Raw genomic sequence first — 18,565 nt, forward strand, 5'->3', positions numbered from 1 at the left:
AGAGCTTGCATACTATTGATGTTAGGCTAACTGGTCTGTAATTTCCAGGTATGTAATTTGGGCCTTTTTAAAATATTGGTGCTACATTGGCTTTTCTCCAATCAGCTGGTACCATTCCGGTCAGTAGACTGTCAGTAAAAATTAGGAACAATGGTCTGGCAATTACTTGACTGAGTACCCCAAGTACCCTCGGGTGCAGGCCACCTGGTCCCGATGATTTATTAATGTTACGTTTCCCAAGTCTAGTTCTAATTCTGTCCTCTGTTAGCCATGAGGGTGCTTCCTGTGATGTGTCATGAGGATAAACACTGCAGTCTTGGTTACTAAAGCCCCCCCCCCCCCCCGATTCCCTCGTGAAGACTGAGAAAAATAAATTCAACACCTTCGCCATCTCCCCATCCTTTGTAACCAGATGTCCTTCCTCATTTTTTATGGGGCCCAATATGGTCTGTCCTCCTTTTTTAGGGTTTACATACTAAAAGAATTTCTTGGGGTTTTTTTGCTCCCCTCCGCTATATGTCTTTCGTGTTCTATCTTAGCCGCCCTTAATGATCCCTCAACCTTGTATTTTTTGAAGGCCTTCTCCTTTGCCTTTTTTATGCATTTTTACATTGGAGTTAAGCCATCCAGGACTTTTGTTCGCTCTTTTAAATTTATTAGCCAATGGGATGCATTGGCTAATGCCCTTATTTAATATGCTCTTAAAGCGAACCCATCTCTCCTCCATGTTCTTTGTTCCTAAGATTTTATCCCAATGTATGCCTTCTAGCATGGTTCGTAGTTTAGGGAAGTTGGCTCTTTTGAAATTCAGTGTCTTTGTATTCCCCTTACGTTTCCTATTTGTGTGATTTATACTGAAGCCAATTGACCTGTGATCGCTGTTTCCTAAATTGCCCCGTATTTCCATATCCGTGATCAGGTCTGTATTGTTGGTAATCAGTAGATCTAGTAACGCTTTATTTCTAGTTGTTGCGTCTACCATCTGACCCATGAAATTGTCCTGCAAGACATTTAGGAACTGGCGAGCCTTAGACGAATGCGTGGTTCACTCCGCCCAGTCTATGTCTGGATAAGTAAAATCCCCCATTATGATGACATTTCCCATTCTTGCTACTAATCCAAATTGTGATAGGAGATCTGACTACCCCCTTCCTCCCTCAGGTTAAGGGGCCTATAGCATACTCACAGTATTTTCCCCTTAGCTTCATCCCTTTGGAGCTCTACCCATAAGGATTCCACCTCCTTCCTAGCTCCCTTAGTGATGTAATCTCTCACATTCACTTGTACATTATTCTTGATATATAGACATACCCCTCCCCCTTTTAACCCTCTCTATCACTCCAGTGGCTGTGGAGTTGCCATTGATGGGGCAAAGAAAATAGAGAGGTAATTTTGCAAAATGTCAAAGTAAGCCATTCATACTTTCACATTATGGTCAGTGCTCCCACATCTCCACTTGCGCCCCCCCCCCTTAAAAAAAAAAACAATAACAAAATAATGCTTAGTCTGCATTGATGATAAAAGAACTGGACAGTGGATACCAAATTCCCTATACCTGGTATCATTATTAGTATTTTTTGAAGCTGAGGGCTTCAGTACAAAGTTGTGAGTATTGCTGCTCTCCAATGCTTATCGAACAAGAGTTTTTTTTGACACAAGAATATATCCAAAATGGATAAAAGAAAACATGTTGTTTAGCCCAGACTTTATTTAAAAGTAGTAAATGGTGTTAATGGGGTGTTGCGCTATTGCTTGATAGAAGAAGTAACGACTGACTGCGCAAAGACCTAATAGAAAAAGATATAAAAGCTGAACTCCAGTTAAATTAAAAAAAAACAAAATCTTGCAGTGAAGCTCCCAAAGGATAAAATGTTCATTTTTGCCTGGGGTACCACTAAAAAGTGGACAGGCCCTCTGTGTCCTTACATAGGCCGGCCATAGACAGTTCAAATCTTGGCTGGTTCATTAGGAACGGGGTGGGACTCGAACCATTTATGGGTAGGCTGAATGTATCAAGTTGATTGGTCCATCAACTTGGGTACAACCAGCCTGCCGGACTTTACTTGCAATTATTGTAAGCGGCTGGTATACAATAGCCACTGGCAATTATCACCGTTTTCTCGGCTTCCCCCTACCGGGAGATTACAATTTCTCGGCAGAAGGGATTTCCCTGTCAGCACTGTCTGTGTTGATGTGAGAATTTAACCTTTGAGTGCAAGGGGAGCCCCACTGCATGGGTAGCTCTTTTAAATTTAACTTTTGTAGAGCTTTAAAAATATTCAACTTTTTTTACTACAATGTGTATCTCCCTTAAAAGCAAAGTCATGTGCCAAGAAGGCTAAAAAAAATCCTGTAGCTGATAAAATATCTTTTTTTTTTTTTTTTTTTTATAAAATTAATATCTTACAGCACAAAGAGAACTTGTGATTGTGACTAAGTATGCCTTGGGATGTGTTTTTGTGTTTTGTGGTTAACCATAAATGTTGTCATCTCATTTGAGGGTTGTTTCATGTTTAGCTGTACATATAAACGTTCTAGTTTGTGCTATATTTAGTCACATAAGAAGTGTCATTAAATAATTAGTGTGTGTATATATAAATATATATTTACATAAATGATATTCAGTATACACACACACTTTGACCATACAATAAATAGAGGAAGACACAAGCAAGACCGGAGTGAGTTTGCGCAAGGAATAACTGTGCAAGACAAACATGACAGCTTACAATATTAAAAACAATACTGATTCTCATACACTGCAATTAGCGGACCGCCAGCTGTTGCAAAACTACAAGTCCCATCAACCTCTGCCTCTGGGTGTCATCCTTGTGGTGGTCAGAGTCTTGCTATGCCTCATGGGACTTGTAGTTCTGCAACAGCTGGAGGTCCGCTAAATGCATATCCCTGCACTAATGAGTCAAAGGTGTACAGAGCAGAAATTGTGTGGGCTAAAACACCTTGTGTTGAAAGAAGTCAGAAGAGAATGGTCAGTCTTGTTTAGGGTGACAGTGGGTCCAAACAAACAACTTTTTCTTAGAACAGTGGGGTTGATTTACTAAAACTGGAGCACTCAGAATCTGGAGCAGCTGTGCATCGTAGCCAATCAGCTTCTAACGTCAGCTTGTTCAATTAACCACTTGACGACCATATAACTTAGATATACAGCGGCAAAGTGGCACGGCTCCACCGGATCATGTACCTAGTGCATGATCCCACACTTCAGGGACTGGAGCGCACATGCACACCGCTGGAGGCCCGCTCCCCCTGTGGTTATACACAGAGGGAGCTGATCGGCGATGTCCGCCAGCACCCGCCGATCCTTCGGTACAGAGGGAGAACGGTGGTCTGCCTGTAAACAAGGCAGAGCCCCGTTCTGTCAGTACACAAGGTATGGATACTGTGTTCCTGCAAAACTGAAACAGGGACATGGACCTAAGCCTTCCCCTAGTACAAGCACCTCCCCCACAGCAAGAAAACACTAGCTAGGCACATAGCTGACCCTTTGATCACCCTTGATGTTAACCCCTTCCCTGCCAGTGTCATCAGTACAGTGACAGTGCATATTTTTTTTAGCACTGATCACTGTATTAGTGTCACTGGTCCCCAAAAAGTGTCAGTTAGGTGTCCAATTTGTCCACCGCAATATCGCAGTCCCACAAAGTCGTTGATCGCCGCCATTACTAGTAAGAAAACAAACAAAAATAAAATAAATATATCCCATAGTTTGTAGATGCTATAATTTTTGCGCAAATCAATATAGGCTTATTGGGATTTTTCTTATCAAAAATATGTAGCAAAATACTTATTGGCCTAAATTGATGAAGAAATTCGTTTTACATGTTTTTATTGGATGTGTTTTATAGCAGAAAGTAAAAAATATTGTTTTGTTTTCTTTTCCAAATTGTCAGACTTTTTTTGTTTATAGCGCAAAAAATAAAAACCGCTGAGGTGATCAAATGCCACCAAAAAAAAGCTCTATTTGTGGGAAAAAATTACATACATTTTATTTGGGTACAGCGTCGCACGACGGTGCAACTGTCAGTTAAAGTAACACAGTGCCATATCGCGAAAAATGGCCTGGTCATAAAAGGGGGGGTAAATCTTACAGAGGGCAAGAGGAACTGCACTCTGCTCACATAATTTGTAATAAAAACATCTTTGCCATCCTGAAGCTTCCCTCTAACCACTTTACATATTATTTTATATATATGTACTTGCCAAATATGCTGCAGAAATCTCCCTCCACTGAGTCTGGCTGCATCCATTTTAACTGTGGGCAGCTGAAGCTCCTGCCTGTTCACTTCCTAAATTTACATAGACACAAAGAGGCACACCTCCAGCTCTGCAGCTCTCATTGGCCATCTTATGACTCATCCCCCCCTACCTCCCTGGCAAACTCTCACAAGAGTGAGAGAGAGAGAGCTGTGCGTGATGTCATAGGCCTAGGCTAATGACCAGACAAGAAACAGGAAGTGGGCTGTATAAGGTATTTACTGGCAGAAAAAAAAAAAAGTTTTACTATCCAAAAGTTAAAACAACAAGGGCAGAAGATTTCATAGATGGAAAGTTGAAAAAAAAATGACTGGGGCCTGCTTTAAGCTTTGAAAAAAAAAAAAAAAAAACTGGATGCAGATTGGTTTCTCTGCAGAGCTGCACCAGATTTTGTACTCTCCAGTTTTAGTAAATCAACCCCAGTACTCCATTTCTAAACACACAAAAAAACGTAACCTTCAATAAGACGGGATCATACCAGTAAAAGACCATGCTACAGAGTGCACAAGAATGGAAAAGCATCACATAGTCAGGCAATTGTTAATTTCAGCTGCAGCCACGCATCCTAACCTGCAAAATCCCAGGGAGGTGGTACACTCATTTCAGGGAAGTATCTCTCCGCGACCGCAACCACCGAGCCTCCGCCGCGGAAATTTTTTTTTAACACATTTTTTCACAGTGCTTCTGGGGAAGGGGGTGGGGGTATGTGGCAATGGACAGTGTCAGTAGTTTTTTATTCTTATGGTTTTTTTTTTTTGTTTTTTACAATTTAATTTGTTTTTCATTTTTTTTCACAATGCTTTTGGGGGGGAGGGGTTGGGGCAGTGGACAGTGTTGGTAGGGTAGGGGGGAGTGGTGTCAGTAGTTTATTTTATTTTTTTACACTTTATTTTTTTACAATAATTTTTGTAATATTTTTTGGGGGCTTTGGCAAGATATCAGGGGTCTAAACAGACCCCTGACATCTCCCCTTTGAGACACAGAAAGGGACTGGGGACATAGATTCCCAGTCCCTTTCTCAGCACTAAAGAGGAATCAACAGAAGACAGAGGCTCCTGTTTATTCATAAACTGAGCAGAGTAAACACAGTTTACTCTGCTCAGTTATCAAAGGACACAGGAGCGATCTTACTCACTGTCTCCAATTCCTGACAGTACAACCCCCCCCCCCCCCCCCCCCCCGTGCAGCTGGCGGGAGAGGAGAGGAGGGGAGCCGGCTGTGGGGGGAGCAGAGGGGGAGGACAGGAGGGGCGGAGAAGGATACGGAGGGGGCCGAGGGAGGAGCATACAGGAAACAGCAGAGAATGATGGGTGTGGCGGGGAAGAGCTGTGAACACCGATCTCCCTGTATAGCTTTTTAGCCGACAGCAGCAGGAGAGAGAAAAGGAGAAGCGGTTGTCAGCTAAAAATCTATACAGGGAGATCGGTGTTCACATCTTTCCACTGTCAGGGAAGACAATCCTTGTAATATTGTTCTCCAACTGATAAACTGATGCCAGTTCCGCTCCCCAATCTGTCTCCCTAATCTATCCAAGAAGGTTGCTTTTAAGCTAAGTTAAGCCACTTTCAAAAGCTCCATCAATGTAAGGACACAAACGTATGACCACCTTCTAATGTCTCTGCTCAGGCTATAAACCATCCAGTGAGCTCCACTTTCCTGGTCAACCAGCTCAGGAATTTAGAAACAGCATACACTTCTCTCATGTATTTTACATGCCAGCCCCCCGAAGATACTACAAACTAGGTTTACATATTAATGAAAACAGCATTAAAAAAATGATGTATTGCATTTATATACAAAAATATTTTACTCAGGTACAAAGCTGTGGTGTTTATAAAATGTATATTTTACTTTGGCCAAGTAGTAGGCTTCACGGAAAAACTCGATCCCAGTAAGGTGAACATTGTCTGTAGCATAACACAAGCATTTTTGCTGCTGTACTGGTTCCTTCTGTATTTTTTCGACATACTGAGGCTGATTTACTAAAGGGGTTAAGAATGTTCACACACTAAAATTGTGTGAAGATTCACTTCAATGATCCAATCATGTGAAAAGCAAATGCCGGTTTACTTTTTAATCTGCACTTGATTTCATAAATGAAGTAAATATTCATACAGTGCATAGTTGAAATATTCTCAATTTCTTTAGTGAATCAGCCTCAATGTCTTCTTGGATCCTATTAGATCTAGTAAATCTGACTACTAATGCAGAAATACAAGACCGAGAACCATAGGTTGCGTGAATTTTCCTCACACCTAGTAATAGTCCCAAAACTGGAAAATCTTATTAACAATGAAAAACGCCAAAGACCTATAACCAGAGGCTGTATGGGTGTTCCTGACATCTAATAATTGTGCCAAGCCTAGCAAATCCTGCTGCCAATGCAGAACTCCAAGGACTAAGAACCAGATGTAAAGATCTACTGCAACCTCTCTGCATTTCTCTTACTATTCAACTGGAACAGAAGAGAGCCTGCACATAGCAAATTTCTGCATTTAGTGCAAGACAGTAAAATCTTATTTTCAGTCTGTTGTGTTATGATAAATGCTTCTACCAGGGGCCACGACCACTAACAGAGGAGCAGATTTTTCACTCCACCTTTCAGCAGCCTCAGCACATTGGTAACTGGCACAAGGATGGAAAAAAATTATATCCATTATACAGCTGGGTCAATTTTATATTTTTGCATTAGGGATCAAGAACTGGCAACACACCCTATTACATAAAAGAAACACATACCCTCTCTTTGTTGGCAGAGTTCTCGGTAATGTTGTCGTAGTTTCAGGATAAGCTGTGCTCGTAGAAGTTCCACTTCAGGGTGGACAGCTAAAGCTTGTGATGGGAGTGGTAATAGGTGAGAGGGTGGAGGTGACTTAACCAATGCATTACTCTGTATGTCCAAATCCCAGTAAACTCTGTCAAGAAAAAGAAAAACGACTTATTAACTTTACAGTTGCAAGGTGAAATTTTTACTTTTGATTGGGGTTCTCTGTTAACGATGTCTTGCCCAACTACAACATTCTAACTCTGAAATCTGAAAAACTCACTCGGTTGGTTTCACCATGTTTGCAAACTTTTCCTCTAAAGAAATCCCTGGACAGGCTGGGGAGCTGGGCACGGTAGCCGGTGTCACAGGCACAGACTCAATCTAAAGTAATAGAAGACAAATATCAAGTCAATTGAAAATATAGTTTCAATAATGATAAACAGGCATTTAAAAAAATGAATGGTTATTATTTATTAAAAAATGTATGGTTTGATGTCCAATCTAGCATACCTAAATTATATTGTACATGCCAAACACGAAGATCCAAGAATGGATTACTGATTTTTTTTTCATATAGCAGATCTAAACCCAATAACAAAAAATAATGTATTGCACCTTTTACTCATCTGTAGTTCTGGTTGTTCCATAACTTTTCTTTTTTTTTAGGCTTCTTTCCTTTATTGTAACTGGAGATCTTGCCATTAAAGAATATATAAATCCAACACCTCATATTCCTGATATGTGCCTGCTGTACTTGTATGAGAAAGTATCCTTTTCTCTTTGTATTGCTTTCTTTATGTGAAATCCCTGGTGTTCCTGACAGTCCCTGCTTTCCTATTAAAAGCTAAGCAGAAGGAGACACGTGGTCAGTTCTCTAGCTGTGCTGGGAACTCAGCCTGCTTTCCTCCAATGATCAGACTTGTCCTGACACACCACCCTTGCACAGCCATTCATTGAGAAGATCAGTGTCCTACTGTTTCTCCTCCCCTAGCTCTTATGCAGCGGAGAGCAGAGGGATGTGATCACTTATAACAAAGGGGAAATATATATACAGTCAGGTCCATAAATAATGGGACATCGACACAATTCTAATCTCTATACACCACCACAATGGATTTGAAATGAAACAAGATGTGCTTTAACTGCAGACTTTCAGCTTTAATGTGAGGGTATTTACATCCAAATCAGGTGAACGGTGTAGGAATTACAACAGTTTGTATATGTGCCTCCCAATTTTTAAGGGACCAAAAGTAATGGGACAATTGGCTGCTCAGCTGTTCCATGGCCAGGTGTGTTTTTCCCTCATTATCCCATTTACAAGGAGCAGATAAAAGGTCCAGAGTTCATTTCAAGTGTGCTATTTGCATTTGGAATCTGTTGCTGTCAACTCTCAATATGAGATCCAAAGAACTGTCACTATCAGTGAAGCAAGCCATCATTAGGCTGAAAAAACAAAACAAACCCATCAGAGAGATAGCAAAAACATTAGGTGTGGCCAAATCAACTGTTTGGAACATCCTTAAAAAGAAAGAACGCATCGGTGAGCTCAGCAACATCAAAAGACCCGGAAGACCACGGAAATCAACTGTGGTGGATGACCGAAGAATTCTTTCCCTGGTGAAAAAAACACCCTTCACAACAGTTGGCCAGATCAAGAACACTCTTCAGGAGGTAGGTGTATGTGTGTCAAAGTCAACAATCAAGAGAAGACTTCACCAGAGTGAATACAGAGGGTTCACCACAAGATGTAAACCATTGGTGAGCCTCAAAAACAGGAAGGCCAGATTAGAGTTTGCCAAACAACATCTAAAAAAGCCTTCACAGTTCTGGAACATCCTATGGACAGATGAGACCAAGATCAACTTGTACCAGAGTGATGGGAAGAGAAGAGTATGGAGAAGGAAAGGAACTGCTCATGATCCAAAGCATACCACCTCATCAGTGAAGCATGGTGGTGGTAGTGTCATGGCGTGGGCATGTATGGCTGCCAATGGAACTGGTTCTCTTGTATTTATTGATGATGTGACTGCTGACAAAAGCAGCAGGATGAATTCTGAAGTGTTTCGGGCAATATTATCTGCTCATATTCAGCAAAATGCTTCAGAACTCATTGGACGGCACTTCACAGTGCAGATGGACAATGACCCAAAGCATACTGGGAAAGCAACCAAAGAGTTTAAGGGAAAGAAGTGGAATGTTATGCAATGGCCAAGTCAATCACCTGATCTGAATCCGATTGAGCATGCATTTCACTTGCTGAAGACAAAACTGAAGAGAAAATGCCCCAACAACAAGCAGGAACTGAAGACAGTTGCAGTAGAGGCCTGGCAGAGCATCACCAGGGATGAAACCCAGCGTCTGGTGATGTCTATGCATTCCAGACTTCAGGCTGTAACTGACTGCAAAGGATTTGCAACCAAGTATTAAAAAGTGAATGTTTAAGGGATGATTGTTAATCTGTCCCATTACTTTTGGTCCCTTAAAAAGTGGGAGGCACATATACAAACTGTTGTAATTCCTACACCGTTCACCAGATTTGGATGTAAATACCCTCAAATTAAATCTGAATGTCTGCAGTTAAAGCACATCTTGTTTGTTTCATTTCAAATCCATTGTGGTGGTGTATAGAGCTAAAGAGATTAGAATTGTGTCGATGTCCCAATATTTATGGACCTGACTGTATGTGTATGTATATATACACACACATACATACATACACACGCACATATTTTACCTTTCATTTCAAACGGTTTACATGTACTTGAACACATTCCAGTCCTAGGGTTGGATCACTCACTATACTGCATCTATGGAGAAGTGTTGTCACCCTGGAACAAGACTACAGAACACCTCCATCATAACATAAATTACATAGGGAGGAGGTGTTCTTGAGCCCAAAGAGAGATCTGAAAACAATGCTAACCAATACCAGTGGAGATAGAGAGCACAGGAATTTAGTAGCTCACTAGATTTCTGGCAGGCTCAACATGTATTTTATTTTGCACTTATCGAAGAGATATAACAATGCTTTCAATAATTAGAGTTTACACACACTTTAAATACAAGCTATGGTAAAAAAAAATTCTGACTTACAAAAAAAGTACCCAGGTTCTACCGTATACTGTACCCTGCAACTAGGGTTACACCAGTATCAGTGAGGATACTAAGCATTTGCACGAATACTTGTACGCATGCAAATCCCCCGACACCTGAAACTGATACCTCTGTGGTGCGATTTGAGCCCATACAAAATGAATGAGCTCAATTCACACTGCTGTGTGAACCAAGGCTTGTCATAGTGACTTCAGCCTGGGTTCACACAGGTGCGGTGCGGAAAACCGCATGTGATTCGGAAGAAATCGAACCGCATTCCTGTTCAAATCTCATGCGATTCTTTGAAGTGCGGTTTGAGCCTATTCATTTTGTATGGGCTCAAATTGCACCGCAAAAGGTATCGGTGAAACCCTACCCGCAACCAAGGTTAACCAGCATACTTTTTGCAAAAGGTCTGCCTGATTGAAAAAGATGTTACACTGTATATGCACAATATGTATAACAAATTTACCTATTACATTTCCTTTTTTTCCCCATTACCAGTGATGCATGTTTATAAAAAGAAAAAAAAAAAAAAAAAAAAGAAAAAACGTTTTTTTAAAAGTAAGCCACAAAACCAAAATGCACCCTTACCTTAATCTTCTTGGTGCTGTCGGTGACTGGAGGAGCCTCCTCAGATATCCTCCTCTTGCGTGGCATGGATTCCTTAGGAGTTGTTGGAATACATGCTTCAGTAGGAACCGGTGCCGCATTGAGGCCCAGAGGATCAGACTGTTAAATGAATACAAAGGCAGGCACATCAGGCACTGATTGTCTTCACCTTTATGGTACAATGTTGAGTTTCACTAATGTCCTTGCAAATTGTTGTCATATGATTTGCACCCACTGTGCCTGTAAACAGTTCTCTAGCAGATAAAATGATTGGATTGCTTTAAAAAACCTGTTTGACTACCATTGTTTATCTTTATTGTCCTCATCCTCATTCAACCTGAGAATTCCTGTTTAGAGCAGAAAATGTGTCTGCAGACAACTACACACATTATGAATACAACTGATCGTTTTCGGATTTGTGATCAGCATACATTGAGTAATTCACTTGCCATTTATAAGCCCAACGTCCATTTTTTTTTTTATTGTACAGCCTCAACCGCCTGTAAAAAAAAGCCTTTCTTTGACCGGAAATAAAAAAAAAAAAAAAAAAAAAAAAATAGGATTTTTATAACAGCTTACCTGTAAATCCTTTTCTTTTGAGGTACATCACAGGACACAGAGCCTCAGTAATTACTGATGGATTATGAGTATCACAAGGTGATTAGACACTGGTCACACCCTAGACAGGAAGTTCAACCCCCTATATAACCCCTTCCCTTACTGGGGATACCTCAGTTTTGTAGCAAAGCAATATAAGTGTATTAGAAGAGGGGCGGGACCTCTGTGTCCCGTGATGTACCTCAAAAGAAAATAATTTTACAGGTAAGCTGTAATAAAAATCCTATTTTCTTTCTTGTACATTACGGGACACAGAGCCTCAGTAATTACTGATGAGATGTCCCAGAGCAATGCTTTTTGAGGGGAGAGGACCACACAACGTAGGGTGTAATCAGACCTGAGGACCTCGTACCGCTGCCTGCCCAAAGGCGATATCCTCATGCCTTCCCACATCTACCTGATAAAATCTGGTGAATGTACGTACTGAAGACCAGGTTGCGGCCTTGCAGATTTGAGCCATAGAGGCCCGGTGATGCACCGCCCAAGAAGCACTAATAGCCCTTGTGGAGTGTGCCTTAATTTGAAAAGGTGGAATTTTCTGTTTCAAACCGTAAGCTCGAATAATCGAATAAGCGAATTTGAGCAGTTGCTTCCAGATAGGCCTTGACTGCTCTTACTACATCCAAAGAATGTAGTGACCTTTCTATCGTAGAACAGGGATCTGGAAAAAAGGAAGGTGGAATATCTTGGTTTAGATGGAAATTTCGGTAGGATGAGGGCGCAATACCACTCTATCCTTATGCAAGATTAAATAAGGCTCTTGTTTGGCCAAGCCCCGGGCTTGCTGTTCAGGTAAAACTATGAGGACCTGTTTAACAGGGTCTATCAAGTATTGACAGACTCCAATTGCTGCCACTGCAGGTTGAGCTACTGAACTTGCTAAGGAAAAAATATTTTTTAATAGGAATTCCATTTTTTCTATCAGTTGGATCCTTAAGAATCTGAGCATTGTCGACAGGACAAGTCAGACTTTTATTTATGGAGGAAATGGCGGCGTCAACTGCCGGTATACCCCACATTTTTCTAAATTTTTCCTCCATAGGATAAAGTGTTGAAAACTTTTTAGGCAGAAAAAAATGTTTATCTGGGTGATCCCACTCAGAATAAATGAGCTTTTCTAGCAAACTATGAACAGGAAAAGCAAGTGTTTGAGGAGGCTTCAGTGAACCCAAAGAAGAGGAGGGTTCTTTAACTGACTCAGATACGGGCAACTTAAATGTGGAGCGGACCAATCCAGCAAGAATTTGCACTAACACCTTCTCATCCTGAGAAGCTGAAGAGGGCCCTTCTCCACTAGATTCCCGAGAAGAGGAATCATCAGTCCCATCCCGATCCTCTGAGAGGGATTCCTCTCCTTTTTCCCCAGAGTTCCTCAACTTGAGGGTCCTGAGTAACAGAGGGAGACCTAGTGCGTTTTCTTCCACTGAGTGAAGATGCGATTAAGGCCATTAGTCTTTCCTCTAATCCATTAATGGTTGAGGAAAAAACCTCCTGCGTAATGTATACAGGGGCTGAAGTGCCAGAAGCAGATGCGGCCCCTGACCCCGACGGTTCACCCTGGCCAGCCATCCCAGGTCCTTCAGGATCGGAAGGTGCTGCAGAAGAGGGGTCCTCAGAGCCTGAGGGAGATCCCCTAGAGCCTCTGGTTTTCGGGGTATTTGTACCTCTTCTACCCATAGTGCAAAGCAACAAAAGGTGGAGGTACCACAAACACTGACTGCAGAGCGATGTAGTTCAGCAACTGCCGCTGCTACCAATGCTCAGCCTGGTGTTTTAAGTAAATGCTGCCTGGGAGAATGCCTGTGTCCCACCTCACATGCGCCCGTCAGCTCTGTGTCCCTCCATAGGCTGTGTGCACCTGAAAGAGAGTGCACTTTATAGCCTGTGTAGCCAGCGATGTGGGCGTCTAATCACGCCGGACGTCGCGCTAATGCTCCGCCCCCCCTCCTCCGACCACCCCTCCCGCCCCCCCCACACGGTTTTTTCAAAAACTTGTGCTTTCCCACGCGAGCCGAGGCTCCGATCCTCGGGACAAGTATGGAGGGGAGGCTGGGGTGGAGGAGAGAGGAGGGCCAGTGGATGGGGAACCTGCCGAAAACGTGGTGGTAGCAGCGGCGGTAGTGCGGTATACTACCGCTGTTTGTACAGGCCACCCCGGCCCCCCTAAATCATGGGGGGAAGCATCCTAAAAGGAGAGAACCCCCCAACCCATCCTACCTGGAGCCTGGCTGGAGGAGCATACAGCGTGGACACACAGACAGACAAGCATGAAAAGGTATGTGCTCTTGGCAGCCCCCGGTGGCGACAATAGGCATGGCATACATTTACTTAAAGGAGAAAACCTACTAGAATTAAAAAATTCTTGAGGAGTCTCCCTTACCTTATCCAGCTGCAGGGTTCTGTTATACAGACCCAATCTTCACCTCTCACGGTGGGCTCCGTTTGAAAAAACCTTCAGAGACTGGGTCCCCCTTGAATAGGAGGATCCGCAGTTCTGGCCCCGTCAGGGATATGGCTGAAAAAAACAAATACTGGATCCTGGGGTCCAGCTCTCTAAAAAGAGAAGCGTTACAGGTAAAACCTTGTTTCTTCGGACACGAGGCCCGGGTACCATCCAATTTGGCCTGAAAAAGCACTTTGAATGGATCCGGTTGCATGGCTTGCAGCAGTGGTCCGCTGCGTGCTGGTTCACCATTTTAGGTCCGATTTCAGCCTGAATTTGCACCTGAAGTGGACCAAAAGACGCAAAGCGCGTTTCTGCAAAATGCACCGGACCTGCTGCAGAGATAAGTGAACCGGCTCCATAGACAGCCGGCAAAATCTCCTGATATTGCGAATTGGATGCGGGGATACCGCATGCAAAGGTTTGAATCCAGCCTAATGTAGGGGCTGGCACAAAGGGCAGTGACAGTACCAGAGATTTTCAATCCAGAAAATATCCACTGGCTGTTTAAGTGTTCATGAGCTGAAAATAATACAATTTGTGTCAGCAGCAAAGGAGCTGAGAAACAAATACATGGAAAGAATAACCAGCTAATTTATTATGCAATTCCCTGGCTCTCCAACCTCCATATTAAAAGCCTTCTGACATACTATTAAAGGGATTGTAAAGTTATTTTTCTTTTTTTAAATAACAAACATGTCATACTTAGCTGCTCTGTGCAATTGTTTTCCAGAGAGCAGCCCCTATCCTCCTTTTCTGGGGTCCACCACTGGCACTCTGGGCTCCTCCTTTTCTCTGTGTGCCACCATAGGAAGCAGATTCCTATGGTGGCACATGTGTGGGCTCGATCCTGAGCCTGGCCGTGTGTGTCTATAGACATACAGTGCGGCTTGGCCCCCCTGCTTCCTTATCACCTTCCTCACAGCCTTCAGCTGGTGAGGAAGGAGAGAGAGCGCAGCTGTTCTCAGGCATAGAGCTGGATCGAGATCAGGCTCAGGTAAGTGATCAAGCGATGTGCACGAGAGCCTCGGCTCTCCTGGTACTCTCACTCCTCATTGGCTGCGGCAGTCAATCACAGCCAGTGATCCAATGAGAAGAGAGGGGGGGCAGGGACGAGCCACTGCTCTGTGTGAATAGAGACGCAGAGCAGCGGCTCAGGAGTGAAATATTGCTATAAAGCAGATTGCAGAAGGTTGACTCCAAGGCAGATCCAAGTACTTTTGTCAGCCTTATGTAAAATATAATTTTTAATGACTCTATAACTAGATTAAGGCTCGGTTCATACTGCTGCGATGTGAGAACCCATGCAAATCCAGTACGGGTTCCAGCATCGCATTCACACTGCCCTATTCGAAACGCTGCAGGTGTCAATACAAAGTTAAAGCGGAGTTCCACCCAAAAATGGAACCTCTGCTTTAAAGTGGATGTAAACCCAATGTCATTCTTTCTAAACTACTGACATAGGGGTTATCTATAAGGATATACACGCCTCCTGCATGTATCTTTACCTGTCAAATGTCTCCCCTCTGTCTGTTATGAGACCCAAAAAACTGCAAATTCTGTGGGTGGGTCTGTTGTCTGGAGCTCGGTGGGTGGAGTCGTGATGTCAGTAGACTCCCTGCCCACCTCTACACTCCCCTGTCTATTTCTAACACTGAACTTCTGCTATGATCTCTAACATCCAGTGAAAAGACAGGAAAGTAACCACATGACTTCAGCATGCCAAATCATGCTGAGGTGTGGAACAGCCAATCCTTGCAGAGCTGCTGAAGAAAGGAGTGGGGGAGGGAATTAAAAAATACTGCATGTGTCTTAGGCTAGTGCACAAGATATGTAAATCACCTGTCACTCACAGCAAGGGGGAGGATTCGACAAAGTTTTTCTCACTGAACAATAAAAGGATTGCTCAGAGACTGTGTGGCAAGACTGGGCTCAAATGATAGGACATCCACTTTAAGGGAAGGTGACCCCCTGACATGCCACATTTGGCATATAATTTTTTTTGGGGTGGGAACGGAAACCCTCCTTTTAGAGGGTTCCAGCTCCCACTTAATCCCGGGGCTCTGCAGCACCGGAAGTCAGTTCACCTCTCCCCCTTGGCAATCATCTGGGGCACATCACAGGTCCCAGATGATAGCCCGGCCAGTCACAGCGCGCCTCGGGCGCCCACAGTGACAATGACGGTGCTGCAGAGAGGAGGGGGAGACGAGCAGGGCTTTGTTCCCCCGCATCGCTAGACCCTGGGACAGGTAAGTGTCCGATTGTTAAAAGTCAGCAGCTACAGTATTTGTAGCTCCTGACTTATTTTTTTTTTTTTTTAAGCGGAAATCTGCTTTAACCACTTGACGACCGCCTCACGCCGATTTACGTCGGCAAGGTGGCACAGACAGGCAAAATCACGTACATATACGTGATTTGCCTTCCGCGGGTGGGGGGTCCAATCGGACCCCCCCCCGGTGCCCGAGGCGGTCGTCTTTTGTCCCCCGGCGATCGGAGATGAGGGGGAGGCCATCCGTTCGTGGCCCCCCCCCTCGCGATCGCCGCCGGCCAATGAGAACATTCCTTTGCTGCTGTATGCTAAACAGCAGCAAAGGAAATGATGTCATCTCTCCTCGGCTCGGTAATTTCCGTTCCGGCCCGAGGAGAGAAGACAGGTATGTGAGTGCACAACACACACACACACACAGTAGAACATGCCAGGCACACAAAACACCCCGATCCCCCCCCCCCGATCCACCCCCATCACCCCCCCCCCCCCCCCCTGTCACAAACTGACACCAGCAGTTTTTTTTTTTTTTTTTTCTGATTACTGCATGGTGTCAGTTTGTGACAGTTACAGTGTTGGGACAGTTATTATTACCCCCCTGTAGGTCTAGGATACCCCCCTAACCCCCCCTAATAAAGTTTTAACCCCTTGATCACCCCCTGTCACCAGTGTCACTAAGCGATCATTTTTCTGATCGCTGTATTAGTGTCGCTGGTGACGCTAGTTAGTGAGGTAAATATTTAGGTTCGCCGTCAGTGTTTTATAGCGTCAGGGACCCCCATATACTACCGAATAAATGTTTTAACCCCTTGATTGCCCCCTAGTTAACCCTTTCACCACTGATCACCGTATAACTGTTACGGGTGACGCTGGTTAGTTTGTTTATTTTTTATAGTGTCAGGGCACCCGCCGTTTATTACCGAATAAAGGTTTAGCCCCCTGATCGCCCGGCGGTGATATGCGACGCCCCAGGCAGCGTCAGATTAGCGCCAGTACCACTAACACCCACGCACGCAGCATACGCCTCCCTTAGTGGTATAGTATCTGATCGGATCAATATCTGATCCGATCAGATCTATACTAGCGTCCCCAGCAGTTTAGGGTTCCCAAAAACACAGTGTTAGCGGGATCAGCCCAGATACCTGCTAGCACCTGCGTTTTGCCCCTCCACCCGGCCCAGCCCAAGTGCAGTATCGATCGATCACTGTCACTTACAAAACACTAAACGCATAACTGCAGCGTTCGCAGAGTCAGGCCTGATCCCTGCGATCGCTAACAGTTTTTTTGGTAGCATTTTGGTGAACTGGCAAGCAACAGCCCCAGGCAGCGTCAGGTTAGCGCCAGTAGCGCTAACACCCACGCACGCACCGTACAGCTCCCTTAGTGGTATAGTATCTGATCGGCCGTTTATTACCGAATAAAGATTTAGCCCCCTGATCGCCCGGCAGTGATATGCGTCGCCCCAGGCAGCGTCAGATTAGCGCCAGTACCGCTAACACCCACGCACGCAGCATACCCCTCCCTTAGTGGTATAGTATCTGTACAGATCAATATCTGATCCGATCAGATCTATACTAGCGTCCCCAGCAGTTTAGGGTTCCCAAAAACGCAGTGTTAGCGGGATCAGCCCAGATACCTGCTAGCACCTGCGTTTTGCCCCTCCGCCCGGCCCAGCCCAGCCCACCCAAGTGCAGTATCGATCGATCACTGTCACTTACAAAACACTAAACGCATAACTGCAGCGTTCGCAGAGTCAGGCCTGATCCCTGCGATCGCTAACAGTTTTTTTGGTAGCTTTTTATTGAACTGGCAAGCGCCAGCGGCCTAGTACACCCCGGTCGTAGTCAACCCAGCACTGCAGTAACACTTGGTGACGTGGCGAGTCCCATAAGTGCAGTTCAAGCTGGTGAGGTGGCAAGCACAAGTAGTGTCCCGCTGCCACCAAGAAGACAAACACAGGCCCGTCATGCCCATAGTGCCCTTCCTGCTGCATTCGCCAATCCTAATTGGGAACCCACCGCTTCTGCAGCGCCCGTACTTCCCCCATTCACATCCCCAACCAAATGCAGTCGGCTGCATGAGAGGCATTTTCTTTGTCCTCCCGAGTACCCCTACCCAACGAACCCCCAAAAAAGATGTCGTGTCTGCAGCAAGCGCGGATATAGGCGTGACACCCGCTATTATTGTCCCTCCTGTCCTGACAATCCTGGTCTTTGCATTGGTGAATGTTTTGAACGCTACCATACACTAGTTGAGTATTAGCGTAGGGTACAGCATTGCACAGACTAGGCACACTTTCACAGGGTCTCCCAAGATGCCATCGCATTTTGAGAGACCCGAACCTGGAACCGTTTACAGTTATAAAAGTTAGTTACAAAAAAAGTGTAAAAAAAAAAAAAAAATATATATATATAAAATAAAAAAAAATAGTTGTCGTTTTATTGTTCTCTCTCTCTCTATTCTCTCTCTCTTGTTCTGCTCTTTTTTACTG

The 18,565-nt window shown here is 44.1% G+C and overlaps 1 protein-coding gene across 1 annotated transcript in view; it reads right to left on the reverse strand.

The window, feature by feature from the left end:
• The window catches only part of PCIF1 (phosphorylated CTD interacting factor 1), a 91,266-nt gene that overhangs the window by 45,491 nt on the left and 27,210 nt on the right, over positions 1 to 18,565 (reverse strand). Inside the window, exons 4-6 of the mRNA XM_073606267.1 lie at positions 10,730 to 10,867; positions 7,323 to 7,423; positions 7,015 to 7,190 (exon numbers count right to left, since the gene is read on the reverse strand). Coding sequence (XP_073462368.1) covers positions 7,015 to 7,190; positions 7,323 to 7,423; positions 10,730 to 10,867 — 415 coding nt within the window. The remainder of the gene's footprint in view (positions 1 to 7,014; positions 7,191 to 7,322; positions 7,424 to 10,729; positions 10,868 to 18,565) is intronic.

The sequence above is a fragment of the Aquarana catesbeiana genome, linkage group LG12 (genome assembly GCF_042186555.1).
Source record: "Aquarana catesbeiana isolate 2022-GZ linkage group LG12, ASM4218655v1, whole genome shotgun sequence".
NCBI lineage: Eukaryota > Metazoa > Chordata > Amphibia > Anura > Ranidae > Aquarana > Aquarana catesbeiana.